Genomic DNA, 22,430 nt, shown 5'->3' with positions numbered 1-22,430 from the left:
AAGCAATGATCCTGACCTGACCCCAATTGAGAATTTTGAGACTTTTGAAACAAAAACTGTAATTATGACAGCATTGTTGCACACCTTTGTTGTCAAAATTGAAAAAATAATAATTATTAGTTGTTAAACTTTAAACTTTGGCCACACACGGTGGAAAGAAGCTGTAGCAAGTAGAATTATTAACATCTAAAATTGAATTAAATTGGACTGGACCTCACCAGTGGGTCACCAAAATAATTAACAATTTTAAGATTTAATAATTATTTGGACCAAATGGGTGGACCAGAAATGTAAGGAATTTGAATATTATGATTTATTAATCTTTAATACTGAAAAGTCATCCTTGTAGGGATCCAGGTAAGTCATGCCATATTAGTAAAGCAATATTTAATTACAATGATATTTAATTTCCTCTAAATTATAGGGCACCTCCTAGTTTAAAGACCAGGAATTTTATTTTAAACAATCCTTAATTATTCAGCCTCAAATCAATCAATCAATCAATCAATTTTATTTATATAGCGCCAAATCACAACAAACAGTTGCCCCAAGGCGCTTTATATTGTAAGGCAAGGCCATACAATAATTACGTAAAAACCCCAACGGTCAAAACGACCCCCTGTGAGCAAGCACTTAGCGACAGTGGGAAGGAAAAACTCCCTTTTAACAGGAAGAAACCTCCAGCAGAACCAGGCTCAGGGAGGGGCAGTCTTCTGCTGGGACTGGTTGGGGCATCATTAATCAGTCTCAAATCTGAAAGCTGTAACCTCTACGATATGATTGACCAACACTGTTTCCACCTCAACACAATAAAACCACACCAGTAATATTTAAATTTGATTTAAAAGTATACAAGGAAAATGAACAGTTTACTGGCATTTTGAGTATATGAACAATGGTTAAATAGTTTTATTATGGACACATTTGTTACTCATGTGACATTGAAAGGATGCAGTGAAATAAGTTAATGCATCTGATTTGAATTTAGTGATGAATTTTGCAGCAATAATACATTTTAATTATTAATGAAAATTATTGAATGAATATGTTTAAAGCCACTTTGCATCCGTTGACAACAACACCCTTGCTGGAACCTTTAACTGGAACTTAGACTGTCCATTGAAGAGGTGTTTCTGATGAACTGTCCCTCTGTGGGTCTGTGGTGGGCCTTTGCAACCTGAGCTTGCCTGGGTCTGGGGTTGAACCGCTCGTATTCCCCGGTAATCCCAGGCAGGATTTGCCGGCAGGACAGGCTGATGTTTGTGCAGGCAGGTCCTTCGTAACTTGCTTGTCCCAAGGGGTGAAGGTGTTTGTTAAAAGTGGTACTTCTGTGGCTTCCAAAAATTTGTGGAACCCGATTAAAAGTCTTTGTGAATTTAGAAAACGTTAAAGTTTTGAAAGTGACATTGTAAAGTTACAAAAAAGGAGAAAAATATGCTTTTCTGTAAATTAGCTCTTATTCGGAAAAGCTCCACTAGGAAGTTATTTTATCAATCAATCAATTTCAATCAATTTTTTTTTATATAGCGCCAAATCACAAACAGTTGCCCCAAGGCGCTTTATATTGTAAGGCAAGGCCATACAATAATTATGTAAAACCCCAACGGTCAAAACGACCCCCTGTGAGCAAGCACTTGGCTTTTTATAAAAGTGAAAAACTTGACAAGCCTTAAACAGTTATCAGGCAAGCAAATTGTTATCAAAAGTGAGTTAATGAAAGAATGAATGAATTAATTAATTAATTTATTCGGCACACACAGATCCAGAACAACAGCAACAAAAACGTACAAAGAAAGAAAGAAAGAAAGATCATGCACCCATGCGCCTAAAAGGGTATAGGCAGAAGCAAAAGATTATAAACCCCTACCCCTTTGACCAAAAATAAAAATGATACATATGTATATAAAATAATACATATACCCATCATAACTAATGCAAAGTACATATTGATACATGCACTAGAATTTCAAAAACACAAACATGTAAGCAGCAGTGCACCAAAGAAAAAAAAACAAACAAGCCTCTTCAAGGCAACCACACTACCGAGTAATTTTTTGTTATCCGGGCAATTATTCCGAATATTTACACATTTAAATGACTTTAAATACAATGAGTTTTTACGGGAGTTTGAATCTTTGATTTCTGAAATCATAATGTTCCTCATAAATTATAACTGGAGTCCCTCATTCTAAACAGGACCTGGACATGTTGTGGCGAAACTCTATTTTTCACTTTGAACATAATTTCTATTAGGATATAATCAATCAAGTCCAAAAATTTCAAAATATGCAAACGGACAGAAAGGATTAGTTGGCTCATGATAAGGTTTCTTACTAATCATTTTTATAGCTTTCTTTTGAAGTAAAAATATAGGATTTGTATGACTTTTGTAGATGGTTCCCCAAACTTCAATACAGTAGGTCATGTATGGAACAAGTAATGAATGATATAAAGTAACGGAGTGTTGGGGCAGGAAGTCTTGTGCTTTATACAAAATGGCAATGATCTTTGACATTTTAGATTTAACATAATTTATGTGTTTTCCAACTTAAACTGTTAATAAAGACCCCAAGAAATTGAGTTACATTTAAGAGTTCAATTTCAACATTGCGTACTTGTAAATTTCTACATGAGTTTCTGGACTCATTACCAAATATGACACACTTTGTTTTACCAAAGTGAAGCGATAATTTGTTAGAATCAAACCATTGCTTAAACCTCTGTAGTTCCCTCTTCATCATGTCCAGAACATATCCCAAATGATCCACACTACAAAACAGTCGTGTCATGAGCAAATAAAATACAACTCACAATCTTAGAAACTAAACATATGTCATTGATATATAAAAGAAACAGCAAAGGCCCAAGGACTGAACCCTGGGGCACCCCACAAGTGCACCTCAAAATTTCAGAATTTATCCCACCCAAGTGAATACAAAGAAGACTTTGAAGAACTCTGAATTACAACTCTTTTGGAATGTGGAGCTGGTGTGTTGTGGTCCAAGGAGTGTTTCAGGAGATATCTCCGGGAGGCCCCAGGAATTTCAAGTCCAAAGTGAAAACAGTCTTTTTCAGTTGAAACATCAGTGCTCTTGGAGAAAAGAATTAATGCACTTATTTAATTATGGCGAAGTGCAGCCATGTCCCCTACACTTTTAAGATGCTTTTGTTGGAAATGCACAAAATAACACTTTAAAGTGTCATGGGAAGGAATGGCAACATTACAAAATGGAAAATGCTTTTGCATCCCAACTTTCATTTAACATGCTCAGCATTTTTCTGACTTGGAGTTTTATTTGCACTACATTTTTTAATATTTAAGTTTAATTTCAGTTTAATGTGTGGTTGTTCCAGCCAATGAAAAATAATAAAGTACAACTGACAGCTTGGATTTTACCAATTTTACCATGGTGCATACCAAATACTGCATAAATAATGTGCCATTGTACTTAAAATAGTAGAAATAGACACTATGGTGCTGTTTTTGCTGTGAAAAGAGCACAGGTGGGACAGCAACATCACATTCACCACTGCAGTGTCAATATTCAGTAATTTGGTCAACATATAAATAATATATTGTGGCATTGTACTTAAATAGCACCTTGACATTAAAAGGTCAGGATCTACTGATGGGCTGAGGAACCATGATGCTGATACTTTTGAAGTATTTTTGGTATTCTGTCAAAATGTATTTAAAGACTTAAAAAACACAAATACAAATCAATAAAATAGACGGCATGTTTATGAACATCAGAAAGAAGGGTGTTGCTTTAAAGAATGTGAAATTGAAGCATGTGCATTTTCACTGTGAAATGCACATGCATCATTCAAATTTATCATATATGTTGGCTCATTTTTACCCGAGGCCAAAATATGGCCATCGGGCATTGTGAAGGTATTCGCCCATCCGTCTCTCCGTCTGTCTGTACTCAGCATGAGTCCAGTCCTATTACTGCCAGACTCTTGAAATTCACAGGGAACATTCTTGGGACACAGACCTTGGACAAGTTCAACGATGACTAACCCTGATGTATTTTAAGAGGTTACAAAGTCACATTCTGTTTAAATCTGATGTGTTGTTTTTGAGTGAAGCGGGTGAAAGCCAATCAGAGTAGAGCTGCACCATGACGTCAGTTGCTGGTCTCTTCAAAATTGCTTCATTTTGTGTTTATATACATGTTTTTCATATATTATGTAAATCTAGCAAGAAATAAACACTTCTAAAACTGAAAATAATGTTTTTGAAACCCATAAACATCTCTGAACTTGACATTTAACAGTTTTGGTGGGCATGGTGACATCACTTCCTGGTTTAGCTACTTGCTAACTGCTTCGTTTCTGGTATATTATGTAAAAGCTATCAAGAAATAAATACTTCTGGTTTACCGCAGTCTAACATTAGGGGTCTCCAACTGGTTCAAAATGCTGCGCTCAGACATTTGACAGAAAGCAGAAAGTTTGACCACATTGCATCCATTTTGGCATCTCTTCACTGGCTTGCTATCCCTGTGAGATCTGATTTTAAAGTTCTGCTACTAACCTATAGAATTGTTCATGCACTGGCACCTTCACTACCTAGCTGACCTAATTAAACCCTATGTACCAGCCCGGGCTCTGCCTTCTCAGGGTGCAGGACTTTGTGTCTCTAGGGTGAATAAAAAGTCTGTGGGTCACAGAGCTTTCTCTTATCGTGTGCCTGTTCTGTTGAATGATCTCCCTGCATAAATAAAACAGTCAGATTCTGTACAGACTTTCAAGTCCAGACTTAAGACACACTTATGGCCAGCATACTGGCATAGTATGCTACTATGCTTTTTAAATTCATTTTAAAACGGAAACGGAGCGGGCCGCAGCCTCAACTTGATCTAAAGTCTGGGTCTTTTAGTGAAGCTTAGGTCTAGTGGCCGGCGGTCACCTGAGTATTTCTTCTGTTTTTCTTGTTGCTTAATGCTGATAAGTTATACTGTATTTGTTGTCTTTCTGATGCCTGATTCAGTTTTTTTTTTCTCTCTCTCTGTTTGAGGTGCAGCTCCATCCAGAGATCGGTGTGGTGTGTACTTTTGCAGCCCTCCTGTCCTATGCACTGGCAAAATTTCCTGTATATTCATTTTGTAAATTGTTTTGTAAATTGTGTCAGTAGCATGGCCCAAGCAGAGGGTCTCCCCTTTGAGTCTGGTCTGCTTGAGGTTTCTTCCTCAAATTACAGAGGGATTTTTTTCCTTACTACTGTCGCCTGTGTGCTTGCTCTGGGTGTTGGTAAGGTTAGACCTTAAGCCCCTTTCACACTGGCGCAAACTTAGAGCTGCATATTGTGGCATACAGTCTACGCCGAGTTGAGCAGTGTTACGCCCACTTTTAGCAGCTCTACGCCGAGGTTTTGTTCCCTATGCAACAGTATTTTGAGGGCTACATGCGTAGCATGGAAGAAATTAAACATGTTTCATTTTTTTCGGCGTAGAGCACTGGACACAGAAAATACGCAGTTTTAAGCAGGTCTGCGCAGCACGGCGTTATTGCATGCAAGTCTGCGCAACACTGCGCTCCTGTACACATCCAAAAATTGAGTGGGTGCATCCAGAGTTAGCTGCATAACATGATCACACAGCCCACAGCACCTCTGTGTGATCAGAACAGCTGATCTAACTGATGGATGTGTGTGCGCTCAGAACACAGAATCGAACCTCAATTCATAATTCCAAAAACAGTACAGAAACGTCAGGTCACGCCCTCTCTCTCTCTCGCGCTCTCTGTTGCTCTCTCGCACTCTCTTTGTCGCTCTTTCTTTGTCACTTTCTCTCTCTCTCTCTCTCTCGCGCTCTCTGTTGCTCTCTCCCTCTCTCTTTGTCGCTCTTTCTGTCGCTCTCTCTTTCTCCCTCTCTCTTTCGCTCGCTCTCTCTCTCTCTCTCTCTCTCTCTCTCTCTCTTTGTCACTCTATCTCTTTCTCCCTCTCTCTCTCTCTCTCTCTCTCTCTCTCTCTCTGTTGCTCTCTCCCTTTCTCTCTTTCTTTGTCGCTCTCTCTCTTTCTCCCTCTCTCTCTTTCTTTGTCGCTCTCTCTCTCTTTGTTTCTCTGTCTGTCTCTCTGTCGCGCTCTCTCTCTCTCTCAGGTCTGATCAAACCTGTGACTCTTTAAAATAAAAGCCTCGTCGCTGCATGTCGGTGCACTCATCAGACGACCTGCTCAATCAGGTCTGATCAAACCTGAATAAGCGCTGTGACTATTTAAAAGCGCAGTAGCTGCATGTCAGTGCGATCATCAAATGACCTGCTCGATCAGGTCCGATCAAATCAGCAGACAACCGGAGCTTTACAAGTTTAAAGAGTCACAGCGCTTCATTCACGACAGCCTTTACCACAGTCAGACTCAGTGGCATCTGTACACAATGAAAATGATCCAAGACAAAAATAAATAAATAAATAAAAATAAATTAATGTCAAATTACTCAGAACAGAGCGCACTTCCACAGAGGCAGAAAACAGCAGCTATGACTACATACGTGGCAGTAATGCATCTGTAAAAATCTCATGATACAGTCCACTGTTTTCCAAGTGCAATGATGTGTTCTGCACAGCCGGCAGGAGTGACCTGATAAAGATTTGAATTGGTTTTAAATAGCGGCAAGGGCTACACATGACTGCGTACACATTAAAAAGCAAACACACGCAGGTGCAAGCAAATCTACGAATGCCACGAACACAGAAAAAGGCTGAGTATGCGCACATTTTGGGCGTATTTAACCGAAGCACAACACCGCAAGACGCAGCTCTACATTTGTGCCAGTGTGAAAAGGGCTTTACTTGTGTAAAGCCCCTTGAGGCAACTTTGTTGTGATTTGGAACTATATAAATCAAATAAATTAAGTGAATTTAGCAAGTTTGGTTAACGATATGGCCTCTGCTGATAAGAAGCATGAGTTGGATGCTGTATGCTGCCACCCCGATAACCCTTCCCCTCATTTCTCTCTGCGGCTGCACTGTTTTGTTGTTGGTCATCAGGAAGTCAGTTAAAGACAGTGATTTATGCCTGGGGCTCCATGCAGCATAGCCTCATTACACACAGCCATTTTGAGAATCAGCAGATAATTACAGTATACATCACAGGCCTCTTGGGGCCTGGCACATTCAGCCTTTTCCACTGTCATTTAGGCTGCAGGACCCTAGGAATGGAAAACTGGGTTCTTCCCTTATTTGGGATAGAAATCATTTATCTTTTAACAGAACATCTGCTTCGAACTTACTCTGAAGTTGTGAATTTTTTCAGTATTTTGGTAATGGCACAGCATTTAATGTTCACAAAGATCATTTGTTCTTCATTATACCACATTTGAATGATTACTAAATGATTATTTTGACATTTTTTTTCCAGTAGTTTTTACATTTCTGATTGCTAGGACTGGGTTAAGTAAGGATAAAGACAAGTAAACTGAGTGGTTGAGAAAATTAAAGTAGTCTGAATAAATGTGGACTCTAGTTGGAAATGACAAAACGTGCAAAACATAGAATTGTGGATGTTGTTCGGACCTGTGTGACTTTGACTGCAGTGACCATGATCATAGTACCTGTGTCACAACCACAATGCCAATTCATTATACTGGCAATGGGCTCAATAATGGAAGAACAAAACCACCAAAAACAAACACCAATCTGGGAATTATTGGTTAAATATGCCCCTGTAGAGGCAGCACAGTTTCTTAGTGGTTAGCACTGTTGCCTAATGCTGCATTTACACACAGGCAGGATGCATTACGAATGTCATATTTGGTCATTCTTGGCACATTCCTGACACTTTTAACATGACTTAACGCATCTGAATTGGTTTCTTAATAGTGCGTTAGATTCGTGATTTTTGTGGAACATGTTTTTTGGCTGTCAAAAACTCTTCCATGAATGTCACACACCAGCCCCATTTTGCCTCATGTTGTGGAGGTCACAACTGAGTGTTTTGATCCGTCTTGATTAGTGGTGATCCTTAATACAGCATGACAGCGTTCTTCTCTGACGTGCGCACAATTAAACCCTGCTGCACCGCATTCAGTTTCATTGCTGCAGTATGCTGAAGGACAGTGACGCCAAGTTGGCTAAAAGTTTCATTCCAATGTTCATCAGTGCTCTCCTGCGTATGTTCCATCTGCTGCATGTGCCTGATGTTTGGGAAAATGTGTGAGATGAGAGCCACATGGAGCCACACATCTGGCTCTCTCCATCTCCTCCTGCTCTCTGTGCCACTCCATGGCACAGAGCCAAACTAAGCATGCAGTCACAAAGTTCTTCTGCTGTGGATTTTGAGGAGCAATCTGAAGCATTCTGAATTCTTCAGCAGCTGATGGATGAATAAGGGTGTGTGTGTGGAGACAATTCGTCTCATTCACAACGTGACAGAACTTGATGCACTGTTGCGCGCGATAGCACACAATATCGCGCAACAACACGGAACATTATTCTTGACCATGTGTAGTGGTTCCTGTTAATTCTCCAGTAACACGTGCCATTAATCATAATGTGTGGTAACAGGTTGCAGCAGTTCCTGAGGACACCTGACGCCTCTGCCCCAAATCATCACATTCCTGATCAGCGGCCAAGAATGTGTACTTTGTGGCATTCGGGACTTGCCGTCGTTATGTGTAAATGCAGTTTTACAGCCAAAAGGTCCCAGGTTCATTTTTGATCTAGTTCTTTTTGCGTGGCATTTTCATGTTCGACCCGTTTGTGTGAGCTGAGTGCGTTTGTGTGAGTGAGAAAATGCCCCCCACCTTTTCCAGTTGCACCTACGTACTGTACACTACATACTGTGTAGTCATTATTTATTTTATTCAAGGCTCCAGAATATAAAGGGATATTGTTCAGTATAGTGGTGTTATTAAGAGCTTGTTTATATGTACTTAAATGGGGAAGGGGTTGGCACAGTATCTGCATGCGAATTGTAGTGGTAGGCCCATCTGAACCAAAAAGTCAAGGACTGAATTTTTGTCCCAGTCCAGGCCTGTTTGTGAGGAATAAATAAGAATCAACAGGGCACTTATACCAGGAGTGAAAAAACTATGACAACAAAAATAGCAACAAAATGATGTGTACCACTTACTTTGTAATTGTCAGTATATTAGTGATACTACAACATCTGAAGAAATATGGCCAGATTCTCCCTAATATTCTACTTTATATCAATCTTAGAAATTTTCTCCGGTTCGTCTGTCTACTGCAGATGCTGTACATGGTAAATAATCCCTCTATCTGTAGTAATATAACCAGCAGTATAGTTAGTTATTTAATTCCTTGACAGGTGTAGGAAGGTACAAAGCTGGAGAACAATGTCAAGGATCTACTTTGCTCTCTGGTCCCCAGTGTTGGCAACAGTGTCTTGAGAGCTTGGCCAGTCCACTGTAATGTTGTGAAACAAGGTATTACATTATCTGGCTTTTTTGCTGATTGCTTTCAAATATGCCCTAGAGGTTGTCCTTGGCCAATGAATCATTGCAATCAACATGACCATGCCAAGCAAGGCTTTAATGCCTCAAAAACAGCTACAAGAGACTCTTGCGCTACTGTGGAGGTGTTGACCTGTAGTTTTATGCACAATTTAGTAGATGTGCAGTAGCTACTTAAAGCACTTGTACTCAGATGGTTGGACTGGTCTTTCAGACTCTGCATTCACTGTTTATCTCTTGCATGTATATAAGAGAGCAGAGATCAGCAGTATATGTTGTGAGGAATCATATAATGAAAGCACATGCTAATAAATGTGGTATGCAATTTGAAGGTTTGGAAAGCCACTGTGTTTACTTTTCAGCAGTTTCTGTAAAAACCTACAGTATATCTCTCATTTAACACAATTGTCAAAGGGAGCATAACACACAGATGCTTGACTGTTTTCAAAGTTTTAATATGGTTCTAAAATGTAAACTTCCTTTAACACAGGTTAATGATTGCATCTGTGTTAGAAAATGAATGTATTTCATTCAAGGAAAAAACATTTTTGTAGTCAACTGTTGTAACACGAACACATTTTGTTGTACAGACATAGCAACACAACAAACTACGATTCTACAAAAAATAAAACAAACATAATTGAATTCAGTCGCCAATATTTTAATACAGATTTACTGGAGGAGTCTTGGCATTGGCATTCTGTTCCACTTATAGCATGATTTGTCACTGATGCATGAAGTATAGTTATAGCTCACAGGCTAATGATCTGGTACACAGCCAGTTAGTCACTGAGGGGGAAAAAGACAACAACAAAACAAAACCAGCAACAATTACTGGGTGAAGGCAAACTTAGATACAAAATTTTAGTCACTGTATGATTAATAATAGCAGCGTGGTCACTATACATTTGGTAACCTCTAACCTGACAGTGGCGTGTCAGTGGGTGAATGTGTGACATCACTGTGATCTGACCATGAAAGTGCTATATAAATGCAATACAGTTATCAATTATTAAAACCCAGTAAAGTTTGTGATCTTCCTGGCTCATGACTAATATCCAGGCTTTCACCAATTTCCTGAACTTGTCCATCATAAATGTATGTTGTGAAAGTGTAGAACTTGTGGATAGATTCCCTTTGATGACCCATGTGATGTGTCTGGGTCTTTTCAATTTCAGTTTTTTTCATTTATATAGCACTAAATCAGAACAGAGTTGCCTCAAGGCGCTTCACACAAGTAAGCTCTAACCTTACTAACCCCCATTGCAACAGTGGAAAGGGAAAAACTCCCGCTGAGGAAGAAACCTCAAGCAGACCAGACTCAAAGGGGTGACCCTCTGCTTGGGCCATGCTACAAACATAAATTACAGAACAATTCACAAAACAAATATACAGGAAATGCTGTTGGTGCACAGGACAGGAGGGTCTCCAGCACCAATACCACACCCATCTCTAGATGGAGCTGCACCTTAAACACAGAGAAAAAACAGCATTTGAGACTGAGAAACTCTTGGGAACAACATATGGAGTCATGAGGATGCTGGACAAATGTTTGTTGATGCTGATACCTTTGCAGGAGAATGAAGATTGAAGTCTTTGAGGTACTGGCACTTCCTGTTTTACTATATTGTTGTGGGACTTGGACATTAGCCAGTCACCTAAGGCAATGACTGGATATATTTGATACTTGGTCTCTTGAGAGGATAACTGGATAAAACTGAAATTACTTTGTCATAAGAGGTTACTTAAGAAGGCTCACATGAAAAGTATCACAAGCAGTGTGGGAATATCACCTCCAACTTTTTGGCCATGATGTTAACTTCAATGGGCATGATGGAGCACAAAGGTGCCTCAGTGTTGAGGACCCCAGTGGCTTGTGAAGGCCAAGAGGACACCTGTTTTTAACCTGGCTGCAGCAGATAAATGGTTAGTATTTGAAGGTTGGGATGGACTCATTGTCTGCCTGGGTAGGTGCCATCCAGGACTTAAGATGGTTCCAAAGAGTGGCGGTCCCACCTCGTAGTGCAAGACCTGACATGACTTGAACCCTAATGACCTTGACCTTCCACAAAAAAGAACCTCCCATTGGTAAATGTCTTGACATGTACATCACCAATAGCAACAATCAGCCTGAGGATCAATCGAACAAACTGGAAAATTGTTCTCACATGTTAGCTTCATAATGAAATGTGCAAACGAAACAAACTGAAAAGATAAATAATTCTAACAGACTGTTTTTTCAATCTTTCATGAAGGGAACATTAACTCGTGCCAGAACTGAACTGAACCCTGAATATCTGGACCTCCGTCCACAAGCTGAGCTGAATCCTGAATACTGGACCCCTTGCACCCCTTTAGTGAGTACCGATGTTTCTGTTTGTACCTGTTTCTTACAATCCTTCATAGTAAATTCATTTCTTTCTAAACATAATTCACCATGGCATGCAAAGCCGTGCTAATTTCAGGTATGATTTGCCATATTGTGTTTCATTTCTGCTTTCATAACTCTACAAGCGCCTTGGCATGCTTCTGTGTGAAACACTAAACACACTCTGTTTCCACATATTTTTTCTTGCCTGCACAGTGTTTAAGCATTTTTCCTCTTAGTTACTGTGACATATTGTATGCACAACATCAAGACCTAATGCGATGCCAATTCATGCCATTTTAATTTGGGTAATAAGTATTTGTCTCATTACCTCCGTGCTTAGAAAACACAGTGCTTGATAGTCATCTGGGGGTTGGAGATGGTTTGCGTTCACTGCTGTGCTTGCACACTGGTGAATCTTAATGATGTGAGTTTTTCTTATGCCCTGTTATCAACTACAGTATATCAACAGGGGAGACTTTCTTGCATACAAGTTTTACCACATTCTGCCATTATAAATCCCAAAGTCAAGTTGTTTATTTTTCCTACTTAAACGTTCAAAATGTACACTACATCATCTATGTCTGTCTGTCTGTCTGTCTTTCAAACTTTTAAGTGAGTGCAATGTTTTCATTGGGCATTAGTGAATCCACAGGTAGCTGTGAGTGATACCATCAACTTCTTGTCAATACAAGCTCTCTGTGTGCGTTTGTGCATCTCCACATTTGAATCTCAATTCATACTCCTGCTGGTTTTCTTAATTGCTCTGCAACAAGAGTGATTAATTTAAAAAAAGTGAAGGACCAAAATGATGAATCTCTTGTTGCAATTCAACCTCAAAATGTTACGATTTGCATATGTATGAAACAGTAACTTTTGTAGGTTATCGATTTGGGCATATGATATTCTATCTTGTGTTTTGTGAGGGTGCCGAGGCTTGCTTGAAATATTTCTATATAATATCCCTTGCACAGTATCTTAACTGTTCCCAGGACTGCACACTCCCGGTCAGAGACATCTAACCTTTGGACTTTACCTTCCACATCTGCTCCAGTACTTTCTGGTTTTCTTATGCTCCTTCTTTCTGATGCTGCTGTCAGCTGGGATTGCCACATCGATCACAGCTGTGGTCTTCTTTTCCTTGTCAAACACAAATTTGTCTCATTGGTTGACCAGCAGCTGCTTGTCTGTCTCAAATTTGAAGTCTCACAGGACCTTAGCCCTGTCACTGTCAACCACCATCGACAGTGTCTCCCATCGGGCAGCACAGATGTTCTTATACACGATTCCGGACACTTGGTTGTGCCTCTCAGTGTATGCTGTGCCAGCTTGTTTTTTGCATCCTGCTACTATCTGCTGGACTGTCTCTGGAGCACATTTGCACAGCTTGCAACTTGGGTCCTGCTGGCTGTGGTAGACTCCTGCCTCTATGGATCTGGCGCTTAGAGCTTGTTCTTGTGCTGCCATGATCAGAGTCTCTTTGCTCTCCTTTAGGCCAGCCTTTTCCAGCCATGGATAGGTCTTCTTGATGTCAGCCACTTCCACTATCGATTAATGGTGCATCCCAAGGAAGGGCTTGGTGTTACCTCCTCCTCCTGTTCCTTTTCACCTTTTGTCTTCAGTTAAGGCACTCTTGTAGCAGATCATCTTGATTGGCATGTTTCTGAGATATTCATGAATGCTTCTCATCTCATCCTCGACGATGGATCTGACATTCATTAATCCTCACCTTCCCTCTTTTTATTGCTCATATAGCTTCAGGGTGCTGGACATTGGGTGGAAACTTTTATTCACTGTGTGGAGTTTCTATGTCTTGATATCAGTGGCCAACTTAGTTTTTCAGTTGAGTATCTGTTAACTGGAAAGTCATATGCATTGATGGCTTGGATCTTCATCCCACTGTTAAAGTGGCTGGTCAGCACCTGCCATTCCTTCTGGAGGTATTTGGCAGTGGCTGACCTTCTTGCATCTTCATGGTTCCCTTCGGATTGTGGGAATAATTCAGCCAAATGTATCCAGTCAAGATGATATATCAATATCCTAACTGTAGATTCCAGTGAGCTGGATCATTGAGTCTGGCTCACTATTGGTATTCAGCTTGATGTCATCTAAGGACAGGAGGTGACTGTCTTTGCCTTTCCTGTGAACATGGAGACCTTGGACATTTAGTCTCTTTACCTCTGTTTCTCTGGTGTAGCTCTTCAGCCTAGCAGCCAGAGCTGTGATCCTTCCATGCAGGACGTGTGTGTACACACACACACACACACACACACACACACACACACACACACACACACACACACACACACACACACACACACACATATATGTATGTATATGTGTGTATGTATGTGTGTATATGTGTGTGTATGTATGTGTATATGTATATGTGTGTGTAAAGTTGTGCTCAAATGTTTACATACCCTGGCAGAATTTTAGATTTTTTGGCAATATTTCAGAGAATATGAATGACAACACATAAACTCTTTTTCACTCATGGTTAGTGTTGTGTGAAACCATTTCTTGTCAAATAACTGCGTTTACTCTTTTAAGTCATCATGACAACAGAAACTACCCAAATGACCCCGATCATAAGTTTACATATCCCAGTTCTTAATACCGTGTATTTCCCCCTTTCACATCAATGACAGATTGTGGTAGTTGTGGATGAGGCACTTTATTTACTCTGATGGTAAAGCTGCCCATTCTTCTTGGCAAAAAGTCTCGACTTCCTCTAAATTCCTGGGCTGTCTTGCATGAACTGCATGTTTGAGATCTCCCAGAGTGGCTCAATGATATTGAGGTCAGAAGACTGAGATGGCCACTCTAGAACCTTCACTTTATTCTGCTGTAGCCAATGACAGGTCCACATGGCCTTGTGCTTTGGATCACTGTCATATTGGAACGTCCAAGTACATCCCATGTGCAGGTTCTGGGATGATGAGTGCAAATTTGCCTCCAGTATTTTCTGATAACATGCTGCATTCATCCTGACATCAATTATGGCCAAGTTTCCTATGCCTTTGTAGTTCACACATCCCTAAAACATCAGTGATCCATCTTAATGCTTCATGGTAGGACTGGTTGTTGACACCTCTCAAAACGTAACGTTTATTGTTGTGGCCAAAAAGTTCCATTTTGGTTTCATCACTCCAAATGACTTTGTCTTCTGTGCTGTTTGGCGTATTGCAAGTGGGATACTTTGGCATTTGCATAGTAAAGGCTTTGTTCTGGTGACTCAGCCAAGCAGTCCAGTTTTCTTCAAGTGCCTCCTTATTGTGCATCTTGAAACACCCACACCACTGTATTTCAGCTTAAATTATTTGTGGCTTTTTTTCTTTGCATCCTGAACAATTTTCCTGGCAGTTGCTGAAATGTTTGTTGGTCTATCTGGCCATGGTTTGGTTCCAACATAATCCCTCATTTTCCACTTCTTAATTAGAATTAGAACACTGCTGATTGGCGTTCTCAGTCTCTTGAATATCATTTAATATCCCTTTCCTGTTTTATACAGTTCAGTTACGTTTTCTTTGACAATTCCTTTGCTTTTCCTATAACTCAGAAACCAGAAATGTCAGTGCAGCACTGGATGAAAGATGCAAGGGTCTGTAAGTAGTCCAGAAACTCACTGACCTTTTATACACTGATTACAACCAAACAGATCACAAGTGAGGATATTGCCTTTTGTAGCCATTCAAACCCATTTGTGTCAACTTGTGTGCATGTTATCAGGCCAAAATCCCCAGGCTATGTAAACTTTTGATCAGGGTCCTGTGGTTAGTTTCTGTTGTCATTATGATTTAAAAAGAGTAATCACAGTTGCTTGACAGTAAATGGCTTCACACAACTACTAAGCATGAGTGAAAGAAAAGTTTTTGTTATCATTCATATTCTCTGACAAGTGGGAAAAAAAATCTAAAAATTCTGCCAGGGTATGTAAACCTTTGAGCACAAATGTATGTGTATACATAGATATATTGTGCTGCAGAGATTTTTCTTGTAGTTCCTCCCTCATTTGTTTTACTCCGTTTCCCCGTATTAAACTTGGAACACATTTATCACGTAGTGTGCTGTCATAGACTCCACCATAAACAAATGTAGAAATTCTGAATTGGGAATATATAGACAGAATGGAGACACAGGGAGGGGCTTCTGAAGTTGTTATGCATACAAAGAACCCTGCTATGCAGCGATAGTGCTTTACCAGTCAGAGAGAACTGACAGTCGAATGAGTGCCTCCAAAGTGGGTGCTCTCCCCCCACCTCAAACCTATTAGGGGCTGCCAACCTCCAGGTTGTGTCAAATGCAACAAAACAACAAAAGTTGATTTATTCTGTTTCACACTGGAACATTCAAAAAGGCTGCACTGATGCGAGCAGGGCTCTCAGTGCAAAATCTATTCAGACAGATATGTAAAATAGATGTAGAGTACAAGGAAATTTAGACCTGTGATGTTCATCAAGCATGGCTGTCAGTCAAAGGCAGACTAGGATAATGCATATCTACTTGACTTTTGTTGTTCATTGGTGAACAGTAACAGAAACAACATGTGGGACAAGTGCTTCATAATAATAAATCTATAAAATTCTACTTTATTTGTGCAGTGCAATCATTACAAACTGTCATTCTTCTATTTTTAAGAGACCAAACAAAAGGGACATTTGGCTGCTCTTTTTCATAGCAAAGTGTGTTTGATTACTTATTAAATTAAATTACAGCGACACTTTGAGAGTGCAGATCTGCAGCACCAGTGTACTCTTGTATATTTGTGCTTTTCTAGCCATATTTGTTACCATGAAATGACCGAATTAAAATCAATTGGTAAATGTGGTTTTAACAACACTGGATCTGAACATTTATCCAATTCCGCACATAACCCTATGCATTCATGAATATTATCACAAAATGCATGTCTCATTGTCTTTTTTTCATGAAGATCCAGGTAATTCAGTGCTTCCTGAGAAATTAATGAAAATGTCAAGATTAGCCACATTTCACAGCATTAAGTAAAAGGTGAAAAGAAGACACCGGGGTTGTTTACACAAATTGCTAATCAGCCAAGCCCATGGCAACAACTCAATGCACTTAGGAATCTCGACGTGGTGAAGATGATTTCTTGAAGTTGAAATTGAGTATCAGAATGGAGAAGAAAGGGGATTTAAGTGACTCTGAAGTTCAAACTAAGCATCATGGATGTTGGTGCCAGATGATCTGAGTATTTCAAAAACTGCTGATCGACTGAGATTTTCACACACAACCATGTCTAGAGATTACAGATAATGGTATAAAAAATAGAAGATGATCAGTGAGTGGCAGCTGTGTGGACAAAAAATGCCTTGTTGATTTCAGATGTCAGGGAATTGGGCACACTGGTTGAATGGGCGACTGCGTGATGCCATCATGTCAATATGTACAAACATCTCTGAGGAATATTTCCAACACCTTGTTGAATTTATATCATGAAGAATTAAGGCAGTTCTGAAGGCAAAAGGGGCTCCAACCCAGTACTAACAAGGTGTACATACAGTACACACATGCATCCAGATGACTGGAAAAGCATCACCTTCTTGACGAAGACAATAAATTCACAATATTAACTCAGTGATGAGCCTATCAGAATGTCTATAGCAATTTTGTCTGTGTTCGAAGAATTTTGTTTACTTTTCAGATTAATACCAGCTCCAGGAAGTGGGTGGGTCTTTCTCAAAAGTCAACAATCACCATTTTCTGAAACCAGTCCTGCAGTGACCATCCTGTGAACCATGAAGCCAACCTTGCTCATCAGGAACAAGGTTAGCTTCACGTTCTGGGGACACTGAAATTTACTTTAGGTGTGAATGAGAGTGTGAATGAGTTTGAATGTCTGTGTGTTGGCCCTGTGTCAGACCGGTGGCCTGTCCAGGGTGTACCCTACCTCTCGTCCATTAACCACTGGGATATCCAGACCCTCATGACTGTTAACAGGAAGAAGCAACTTCAGAAAATGAAAGATTCAATGAATATTCATATTTGCCTTCCAAATCATGACTACACTGTGCTTGCACAAGGGACTGATTGGAAAATTAGTAAACAACTGTAAACTTATGTGAAATGATTACATTTCACCTTACTGCTGTCTCATATCAAGGAGCTTTGGTGGCTGCTCTTCAGTGGTAAGCTTTGATGTGCTGTGTGCAGATTGTGCAAATATTTATGCCCTAGACCTCACACCACGTTCAGCTCATGCACCGAGTAAATAACAAAGTAGTAGGACAAACCAAAAATGCACTTTAGACATCAAGATAGCACACCATGTGTTCCAAATTTCGGGTATTCAACCTTTCCTGTGGTAGACAGCAAAAATATCTTAAAGTTCCATAATCAGATTTAACTGTATATAAAGGGGAAGTAAGTAACTTTTTTAGATTAATTTTACAGTTTGGGACTTTGGGTTGGGGAGAATGGGGGCTTTCTCTCCCCTACTAGGGATCTCACAGCAGAAAAAGAGCCTTACAGTTTCAGAGACACCAAGCCAGAGTGTCATGTGAACCAGAGTCTGGTGTCTCACAAGAAACACAAAGAGCTTTACGGCATTACAACAAAAACACCTGCATGCCTCCAATGGAGGCACTGGTGAGATAGTGGCTATAAGAACAAGTCAATGACTTTATTTCTTACATTTTCATAATCATGACAGAGCCAGCAAAACTAGAAAAAAAAAAAAGAAAACATTACTGGAGGAAGTGAGGGGTCATAGGGGTCACACACAGGTCAACCTGAGTTGGACTTTCTTGGAATAGCAGAGCTGAAAGAAAAAGAAGTGTGAAAAACAGATGTAGACTTATTTCCTGGTGCTAAAGGAAGCTTTGGAGGTCACTGTAAAAGCATAATGTTATATTTCCTCACTAATTGTGCACGTCCTCACAGATAGAGAATGAGAGAAATGGAAGCACAGTGAGACTGTGCATGTGGAGAGATACCGTCACATTTTCTATGTATAATGAACATATTTTATAGGATAGTATATTTTTACACTGAAAGCACAACTTTTACAGGTAGAGAGAGCGATGGAGAGAAAGAGAGCAACGGAGATATGTAAACCACCGTAACCCAAAACAGGAGATTAAACTGCTACGTCAACTTAGTTATGTATAATATAACTAAATATTCATAGGATAGTATATTTTTACACAGAAAACATTTTTTTACTATTATTTCAATCCTGTATTTACTGTTTACACATTTATTTACTGTATAATATTAACTGTATGTACATCTTCTATTTTATTTTTTGCTCTATGTAACACTTGCTTTGACAATGTAAATGTATGTTTCCCATGTTAATAAAGCCGAGAGAGAGAGAGACTGCACATAGTTGCAGTTTACACTATTGAATACAGACCAAAAAATCCCAAAAAACGAAATAAAGAAAGGACTGAGCATGATGTTACGTTCTAGTGCCATTCAGATATACCCAGGAGTGTTGAAAAAAAATTCCACCACTCACACTTTCTCTTTCTCTCTACAGTCTTATAGCATATGTCAGACTACATAACAAGCCCCAACACACACAGCAATGCAACATGTTCATGCCTCAGATTGTATCCCTTAGGTTCTCCTGCAATGCCGTAATGTCCGTGAAACTGTTCATAGACACGATCCCTTAATCTGTCTGATTTCATTAAACCAATTCTCAGCTGGTAAATTAAATAAGCAGGAACACTGCTCCCTTGCTTAAAGATTTATTAATGCTGCACAGATGGGTCCAGATTTTTCTATTTCCAGTCGAGCAGTAACACAGCACCTTGGACAGATCCAAAACTGCTTGTCTTATTAGGTCAGAATTAATGTAAACTTCCTTTATAAAATATTACCGTTATCATTGTGCTGAGAAATTTTTTATTAATCAGAGACATATTCACAGCTCCCTCCATTAATTGTGGAGGGAGTTGTGATATGATATATGGGCCAGGCAAACTTTTGTGTGTCCCAGAAGCTTACTGAGTCAATATTTGGACTTTAGCCTGATTTAATGAACAGAATTTCTCTCAAAAACCGTATGCAATGGGAGATGTCGCTGGCTTTGTTAAAGCACTGTGCTGTTTGCTTATTGGGCCTCACCGGACTGAAGAAGCTCAAAGACAAACACAGCCGCAATACACATACTCACCATCACCACAGAGGAGGCCCTTTTCTTCCAGCCCAAGAGGGAATGATGACTCTCATTATCGCCTCAGAGCAAGATGGCCACAGTGCCCCTGTTCAGCAGCCCTATTAAGTTACCAGACAGCTTTATTGTATTGGTGTTCGATAATTTCCTTTGCGCTGTCATTCGGAATGCATTGGGGAGTTGTTGCATGATAAAAGAAGGGTTGCGACTGCAGCAAGCCCCAACGTGAAAAGGTGCAGCTGGCTGACATTGTTTCTGCCAAATTACTTGGTGACTCATTTGCTTGATTGTTAAGCACCTTATTGGTCATATGATGCTCAATCTCATGATGAAATCATGAGGAGAGACAGGGGAGAGTGGGGCTTCACCACAACTAACATGCATGGTGAGACCTACTACAGATATGAGAAAAGCACCCCCACCCCCCCGGATTTGTAAGGATAAATGTAACAAAAATAAGAAGCAAGTCCCTTCAGCTTCTCCCTTGTTTGCGCTCAGGGTTGCCACAGCAAATCTGAGGTGGATCTGCATGTTGAATTAGCACAGGTTTTACATCAGTTGCCCTTTCTGACACAACTCCATATTACATGGAGAAATGTGACAGGGGTGGGATTTGAACCGGAAACCTTTCATATTGAAACCAAGTGCACTAACCACTTGGCCACCACCCCTGAACTTTGTGTTATTTTTGTTCAATTTACCCTTACAACTCTAGTTGGCCTGACCCATGGTAATTGAGTGACACTAACATAAATCCATCATGTTGACCCAAAAAATTTACATTTAGGACACTCAGCAAAATTGTTTCTGGTTACGTTAATGCATTTTACTTGGGTGGAAATACTTTCCATAATTTTATTATGTTCACTAAGCAAGTTAAATTTTAAGTTGTTGCATGTTATGTTAAGGGCCCTTTCACACATAGTATGAATAAGTGCACATTGGGGCGAATCACAATGAAACAGCTCATATGAGAGAACCACGAAAACATTGAGCCAACATCGGGAGGGACATGCAGTCGGCAGGCATGAACAATCCCGCTGCGATGGTTTTGTGCATGAGCGTGCACAAAACCATCACAGCGGGAACACAGTGCGAGCAGCTGGAGCATGTGTAACCACATCACGCAGCTGCTGTTGAAAAAAAAAAAATGCCACCCAAGGGATTAGAACCTGCAGTTTACAAAAACTGTGATTGCCAGCCAGAAACTTTACCACTGTGCTACCATCGCTGTCCTATAAAAGGTGCGAGATTAACATGTTTAAAAAAGAATAAAACCACACACCATAAAAAATGCAGCATGTTATTGAATCTGCCTTATCGATCGAACAATAAAAGTATGAACCGTCTGTTCCTCTGTAGATGACCCATGGTCACAAACGTCCAGTCATGAAATGACACAAATCAAGCAGTTCATGCGCTCTTATCATGTCCACATCTCCACAACTGTCCACATCCAGTGTGTGCAGCCAGCCCTCTGTGCATGTCCGGCCCGACGTGTGTCCTGTGGATGGTGCGCCGCAGGACAGACACCGCGTCATGTGGAACAGAACTCACGTGGGTGATGAGACATTCAGATCGCCCGCTGCATGTTATGATCTGACCATCAGTTTCACATGGGGCAGCCTGTCAATATGTGTACCGTGCACACGCTGCAGCCCATCGTAAAAGTGACATGTTTTTATGTATGTCCACGTGAGGACAGCAAGCAAACACATGCGTCACAGTGGACAGTTAAGTCATGTCCTTCCAAACACTGTACGTGTTCCCTAGCTGGGATGTCCAGAACCAGAGATCTCAACAGATGCAGCTGTCAGCGGACATGCCCCCTGTCAGTTCAGCATACACCAATGTATCACTCTCTGTTATGTGATCATTATTTTTAGTTATTTGTTATGTAACTGTGTATGTAGGTAGTGTTGTACTTATTAATATACCTGTCCTGGCTGTGGTCTCTGTGTTTGTACTGTGACACGTCCTGTGCACTGAGCCATCATTTGTGTCTCTGGTCAGCAGGTGGGAGGTGCCTTCCCATGCTGTGTGCACCTTGACCTGGCTGTCCGGCCCCGCATGTGTTCATGTAAGCATTTTATGTAAGTGTGCTCCCCACCCCCCACACGCCACATGTGTAGGGGGGCGAGAGGCAAAAAACGCATACGCCACATGTGTTTCTTTCAGCCTCTGGTGTGCATGAATAGTTATAGCAACACGTGTGTGAGGCATTGGAGGCAGCTCTGATTTTTCACAAATGGCATGCAATTCCTCCTTTGTGCACTAGTCGACTTCAATCATGTTATGTGTAAAGGGGCCCTAAAGGAAAAGAAAACCCACTGATAAAATACAACTGGGAAGATAGACTGTGCCATAAACTAATGATTGCTGGGTATCAATGAAAATAAGGAGCTGTTACAACTGAAATATTTGCCTCTGAAAGTCGGCATTTAAGCAGAATTTGACAATTTCATAAATGGCGCCATTGACACAATTTTAACCA

At 40.3% G+C, this 22,430-nt stretch overlaps 1 protein-coding gene across 4 annotated transcripts in view; it reads left to right on the top strand.

The window, feature by feature from the left end:
- Positions 1-22,430, top strand: part of LOC117530084 (protocadherin-9) — a 1,095,629-nt gene that overhangs the window by 353,669 nt on the left and 719,530 nt on the right. For 2 of the 4 annotated variants that reach the window (XM_034193037.1, XM_034193022.1), the window contains exon 3: positions 11,675-11,776. The exons of the other annotated variants lie outside the window; for them this stretch is intronic. In XM_034193037.1, coding sequence (XP_034048928.1) covers positions 11,675-11,776 — 102 coding nt within the window. The remainder of the gene's footprint in view (positions 1-11,674; positions 11,777-22,430) is intronic. 4 annotated transcript variants of the gene reach the window in all.

The sequence above is a fragment of the Thalassophryne amazonica genome, chromosome 2 (genome assembly GCF_902500255.1).
Source record: "Thalassophryne amazonica chromosome 2, fThaAma1.1, whole genome shotgun sequence".
Taxonomy (NCBI): domain Eukaryota; kingdom Metazoa; phylum Chordata; class Actinopteri; order Batrachoidiformes; family Batrachoididae; genus Thalassophryne; species Thalassophryne amazonica.
This window is presented reverse-complemented; position numbering and strand designations above follow the sequence as displayed.